The 6,674-nt window shown below is 42.5% G+C and overlaps 1 protein-coding gene across 1 annotated transcript; it reads left to right on the forward strand.

Annotated features, from left to right (window-relative positions):
• The first annotated feature begins 844 nt into the window (after positions 1-844).
• On the forward strand, positions 845-5,276 carry LOC136500837 (uncharacterized). Its single transcript, XM_066496291.1, has 8 exons — positions 845-1,264; positions 1,381-2,103; positions 2,442-2,558; positions 2,632-2,810; positions 2,915-3,008; positions 3,116-3,193; positions 3,304-3,405; positions 4,934-5,276. The coding sequence occupies exons 2-8, from the start codon at positions 1,561-1,563 to the stop codon at positions 5,063-5,065; spliced, it is 1,245 nt and encodes a 414-aa protein (XP_066352388.1). The 5' UTR covers positions 845-1,264; positions 1,381-1,560; the 3' UTR covers positions 5,066-5,276.
• Positions 5,277-6,674: the final 1,398 nt, after the last annotated feature.

Raw genomic sequence — 6,674 nt, forward strand, 5'->3', positions numbered from 1 at the left:
ACTCATCTTAATAGTACGACTATCTATCCTAAATGTGATCACACTCACTAAGTGTTTTGATCACTAAAACAAAATAGCTCCTATATTTTATACCTTTGCCTTGAGCCTTTTGTTTTTCTCTTTCTTCTTTTTCAAGTTCAAGCATTTAATTATCACCAATGTCATGATCTTCGTCATTGCTTCATCACTTGGAGTAGTGCTACCTATCTCATGATCATCTTGATAAACTAGGTTAGCACTTAGGGTTTCATCAATTAACCAAAACCAAACTAGAGCTTTCAACATCCCCTAGGCGCTGGCCGATCTAAAAATCAGCTAGGCCCTAAATCGAGGGTTCTAGCTCCTTATCGAGTGTGTGACCTAATTAAACGTCATCACTGAGCCTCTTTTATACACTTTGTATTTATGTTTAGGCTAAAAGATATTTTGCAAATGGCTCAAGCAGGCTTCTGTGCTACGACAGTCATCGAACAAACGAGAGGATACACAAATTTATAGATTGTACTTCTTTTGTAACATAATATTTCGTCGCATAATCTCATTTTCGTTTATTTTCTTTTTTTTCTTTTTGAACAAGCGAGGTATTGTGCTAGATACAAACCAAAGCTACAGCATAATCAAGATGACCTTTTATTTCGCGTGTTTGAACTCGTGGTTTCAATTTTATCTGCAAAATACCTATTTCATCTGTAGAACACCTAATTTGGTGAGTTAGTGCATTGTCATTCCAAAAAACGAGTCATAGGATACGGCATGTAAAAGGACCTATTTGTCCTATTCAATATGGTCACGTCTTTAGTGCAACCATATTAAAAAGTTGGATAGCAAGAGTTGCTGACACGGTCACAACAAGAATAAATCCGTATCCCAAGCTCCGCCGTTTCACCAAATTGGCAAGAAAGCTGCCGCTACCAATCCACCATTGCGATTTGCGAGAACCTCAAAATACTATCAAAATCTTTCGCCATTCGATAACGCTGGTGATGAAAATGGAGCTCCTGATCCGACTTCAATCAGAGCCATCAGGCCTCCCAAAATAGGGTTCAAATAGGGGCAGGGAGCAAGGAGCCATCCCATTTTTAGCCGTTGCCGCAGCTGGTCGTCGTCGTCGTCGCTGCTCCCAATCTGCGGCCGTCGGTGTTGCCTTCGCTTCCAATCTACAAGAGCGAGCAGCACCGACCGAGCCGATCCGCTCCTCTTCTTGGTTCTTGGTCAATAAATCAGCAGAGCAGGAAAGATCTGTGAGGGTTCTTGCAGTCGGCAGGTGATTTGCATTTTCTTCAACTAGCTGCTTTCTTTCTCGGGAGTTCTTGTCCTGATTGCTCGTCGTTTAATACGAAATGCGATAAATTCCGGGTTTTATTTTTCAAATGGTTGTAGGGGTCCAGGATTACGAAGGAAACCAAGAACGCAAGGAACATCTAAGAAGAGGGGAGGAAAGATTTGGGTGTAGATTGGTAGATATGTTACACAGGTTTTCTTTTGGAGTAGGTTATTAGCAAATAGATAGGTGGAGAAGAAGCCTGGCAAAAAGAGGAGGTGAAATTTGTGCAGAAGAACATGTTTGGGATCCAAACCAGGGACGTGGCAGATGATTTCAACTCCTGGAGGAGGACATTACGGAACACGCCCACCGCGTCGATGCCCACCAACACCCATACCATTAGGTACAGCACAGGCAAGAAGAGTTTGTTCAATGTACACCTCATGTCTGTCAAGTTTGAGGACCTGTGCGGGTTCATGGTGGAGGGCAATGTGGATGATGTCAATGTGCTGAACGAGGTGAGGGAGAGGATCAGGGAGCAAGGCAGGGTGTGGTGGGCGCTGGAGGCAAGCAAGGGTGCAAATTGGTACCTCCAACCAAAGATTTCTTCAAATGAGGGGGTGATCAGTGTCACATCACTCAAGTTGTCAGTGCTCACTAATACAATTACATTGAGGAGGTTGATCAGGAAAGGTGTGCCTCCGGTGCTGAGGCCAAAGGTTTGGTTATCTGTGTCAGGAGCAGCCAAGAAACGGTCAACAGTACCAGAAACATACTATGATGAGCTAATTCGTGCTACTGAGGGGAAGACCACGCCAGCCACAAGGCAAATTGATCATGTGAGTTTTGTGAAGATGTAATGGACTTGTTATGTGGAGATTGATGCTTTCTTATCTTGCAGCATATAGAACCCATGTTTCTTTGTGGTCACTATTCAAGTTTAAAATAGAAAGATGGTCCTTTCATACTGTAGTTTGTGTTGGTAAATCTTAAGTATTGTCACTAGTTTACTCTGTTATGCCAGAAAATTAACTCCATCAAAAGAACCTAAAGAGACTGCATCTGCATAAATTCAATTCGCTACAAATGTGGGTGTTTCATTTTATAATTTTCTTGTTTCGATACAATTATGTTGATAGTAATAGTAATAGTAATACTAATGATAGGGATTTTACAGGATCTTCCTCGCACTTTCCCTTGTCATCCTTGGTTGAACAGTGACAAGGGTCAGGCATCTCTGCGACGAGTACTTGTGGGGTACTCATTCCGTGATTCAGAAGTTGGATACTGCCAGGTTAGCATAGTGCCAGATTATAAAATCAGATTATATCATTAAGCACATCCATCACTAACTGCATCGGCTGCAGGGTCTAAACTATGTAGCTGCACTCTTGTTGCTTGTGATGAAGACAGAGGAGGATGCATTTTGGATGCTTGCTGTACTCCTTGAGAATGTACTTGTCAGTGATTGCTATACTGACACTCTTTCTGGATGCCATGTCGAGCAGAGGGTGTTCAAAGATCTCCTGGCTAAGAAGTGTCCAAGGTATTTCTTTCCCTTTATGTTTTTGACATGCCACCACTAACCAATATAAATCCGAAACCATCAGGCCATGATTTCTTACTGTATTTTAATGGGCATTGATGTAGGATTGCTGCTCATCTTGAAGCAATGGGGTTTGATGTTTCACTTGTTGCTACAGAATGGTTTTTGTGCCTCTTCTCAAAGAGCCTGCCTTCAGAGGTTACACAAAAGTTCCATCAGTATCAATATTTATGTTGTCCCCTGTCTGATTTGCTCATAATCATTTGAAGTTTTATTTTCACACTTCTTTTCATTGATGTGAGCAGACAACACTTCGGGTATGGGATGTTTTATTCAATGAAGGAGCCAAGGTTTTGTTCCATGTTGCTCTCGCAATTTTCAAGGTACCTCATGAAGCCTCTTATATACTTCATGTGTCCTGACTCCCCAGCCTATATCAGCTAAAGATTACTTTCTTTTCCTTTCACATTACTTATGTCCACCAAATTTGCAGATGCGAGAAGATGATCTACTACACATCCAACATATCGGTGATGTGATTGATATTTTGCAAACAACCACACATCATCTATATGACCCTGATGAACTCCTGACAGTAAATCTTCTTCACTGTTATTTCATAGTTCTATCCTTTGCTGATATATTCATAATCTTTGAGAAAATTCCTTCTATGCCATTGAAATTTATACCCATTGCCATTGAAAAATATAGCTTCTCTTGAGTGCCATTAGTTCTATTTTTCTCCTCCCCTCTATGCCATTTAGGTGGACGCCGACCTCATCTCTCTGCCTATTCCCCATTAACTAACGTGCATCCCTGAAAATGAAAACACGGATTAGTCAAAGAAGTTCAGAGAGCATAGAGCATAGCTACAACAGGATGTTTCCATAGTTAGATACTGCTAGACAGAGAAGGGAAAAGCAGTGCTGTAAGTCAAGAAGGAACACGTCATAGAGAGCGAAGCATAGGGGCGGCGAGGACAACACAGTCTACTTTGTGAGTAAGTCAGGGTGTCCCTGGACATCGTGGGCTCCTGGCCACCACCATGCATTAGAGCGCATCACAGTAGAACTTCTATGTTGTTCCGTGCCGCACTGGCGGCGAGGCTGTGCCCAACTTCTGGAGCCACTTCGGCACGGACATATAGCCTGCTATTTGCTGTGCCGGCGTTCACGGAGTTGCCCCGAATGCTATTCCTCCCCACGCACCACGTGGCGTGCGGCGGTGCTGCCTACATGGTCGTGCTCTCTGAGTTCCTCGACGCGGCGTGCATCTGGGAGTACATGGGTGGTGTGGACAGCAGCAGGTGGCACAGGCCACATCGCTGGCACGCAGCGAGCAGCTGCTGCAGGCGGCTGGGTCTGATTGCAGACTGTAGACGCATGCGGTCGCAGTGTGCGGTGCAGTAGGATGGCGGAGAAGAGGCAGCTCAGTGCAGGGAGCAACACGTGCACGCGGGGCAGCGCAGGTAAGGGCACGGGCACAGCGAAAGGTGGGCCATGCAAAGGTTTTAACCACTGTGCTGCCACGACGCCATCACTGGATCCAAGACTTTAAGCTCCATGGCCGCCCTTGAGCGGTGCCATGGCCGCAAGGAGGCAGACACAGAGGGGCGACACCAACTCCTCTCATCCCTTGGCAATCATACTGGCGTTCTACTCCTTCCTAGGCGCCGACAACGGATCGCGAGGATGCACTGCCACGACGAGCTGCGAAGAGGCGCCATCGTGAGGAGAGACCTCTTCTTCTTTGTGCCAGTGAGGAGGCACAACCACGTGGCAGATGGCAGCAACTGAGATTTTGCATATAATCTAACGGCAATGGCACAAAACGGAGATAAAAAAATAAGAACAATGGCATAGAAGGGATGATATATTTTTTAATGGCATTGAAGAGAGAGGTATAAATTCCAATGGCATAGAAGGAATTTTCTCATACTCTTTTGTATTGTTGTACCAACAAATTTGGTGTAGGAAGTGATACATTGCTTTCTAGTCTATGCAAATATCTTATAGCACTAGATAAAAAATTAGAAAAAAAGAAAGAAGACAGGTTTCTAGCAAAATCACAATGAATATAATCTGTAAACATTGGTTGACGATCTTAAACCCTTCCTTTTCCAGTTCGCGTTTGACAAGATTGGTTCAATGACAACAAACACAATCACAAAGGAAAGGAAAAAGCAGGAGACTGTTGTCATGGCTGAGCTTGATCAAAGAACAAGACGGCTGAGTTCACTCAAGGTGGATGGATAGTTTGTAAAATACAAGTTCTTGGAAGCTGTAGTCTTGGCCTATTAGGCACCTGGTCACACAGCGTTTGCTTCAGTGAGCGAAAATCATGGGGCTACCAAAAATACTGGGAGATGGAAAGCTGCAGTATGTATTTGTTTAACACGAGTTTTTGGACTTCATATTGTCTGCTTTGTGTGTTCTTCCTTTGTGTTTGCAATTCATATTTACAAGATACGGGCCAGGTGCTGATTTCTCTTGTGTCTTATCTATATGTCTATATCTATATATCTTATAATTTTAAAACCTCACTAAAATTGCATCTCGACATACACTAGCGTATACAATTATAGCATTGTTCTATTCATGCGAGCTATTTACGTTAGCAATCCACATCATTCACTAATATGCATTTATTTGTCTACGTTGGCATACCACACTATGCACTAAAATTCATTTAATCTCTTCATTCAACTAAATATAAGTCCTAACTTAATTCTAAGTTCTTTGTGATTTCCACAGTGATGTGCAGGGTATCTTCTAGTTTTTTATAGCAACGCACGGGATATGATCTAGTTATGACTGAAACTTAAAACCACTTGCATAGATCTGATGGTGAAGTTTTGATTTGTGGGCACTTTGCTCAAGCTCCCCTCGTGCCTACTGGATGTAATTAAAAAATGAACATGGCCTGAGAGCTGCCTTTTATACTGAAAGAACTGTTTGGTTATCTGTCTCTTTTAATATTGCCTCTATTGAGAAAAAAAAAACAAAACGGTTATATAATAGCTAGTTTGACTATCAAGAATATGTATGTAAGAATGTGGAGAACAAATTTAGAGAGAAAGAGAATGAGCCATTCTCTTTTCTCTTATCTTCTTTCTAATACATAAGCCCTCCTATATATAGCCATACATGTGAGATGAAGTTACAAGAATTGATTCTAGGAGAGTTACGCCATTGAAGTAGAAGATTGTAGCTTTGATCGTATAAGGGTTATGGACATCCACATCAATATTTCATAATACTCCCCCTTGGATGTCCATTAACAGGTGAATTAGCATGCCTCGTTAAAAACCTTGCCAAGGAAAAACCCTGTGGAAAAAAAACATGGACAGGGAAAAAAGATTACACACATATTCACTCCCCCTGATGACAACATCACTTGATGTCTTTCACCCGTCGCAATCCAATACCAAGTGCCAATTTCTTGAATACTGAAGTAGGGAGTGCCTTTGTGAACAAATCTGCTAGATTCTCACTTGAACGAATTTGTTGGACTGTTATAATACCATCCTTTTGAAGATCATGAGTGAAGAAAAACTTTGGCGAGATGTGTTTCACTCTATCTCCTTTTATGTACCCATCTTTCAATTGAGTTATGCAAGCCGTATTGTCTTCATGTATAACCGTTGGAGCTTCCTTTTCTGAAAGTAAATTGCATATCTTGCGAATATGATGTGTCATATTTCTCAACCAGACACATTCTCTGCTAGTGTCGCCGGGTCGAAACTACGACAAGCATTGTTGTTCATCGTAGTGTCAGAGTGCATGTCTCTGGTGGCTCGTGTGGACTCAAGAACACGAGAATCACAGAGGGGACGCAACGATTTATCCTAGTTTGGGCTATCGG

Source organism: Miscanthus floridulus, chromosome 13 (genome assembly GCF_019320115.1).
Source record: "Miscanthus floridulus cultivar M001 chromosome 13, ASM1932011v1, whole genome shotgun sequence".
In the NCBI taxonomy this organism is placed as follows: Eukaryota; Viridiplantae; Streptophyta; class Magnoliopsida; order Poales; family Poaceae; genus Miscanthus; species Miscanthus floridulus.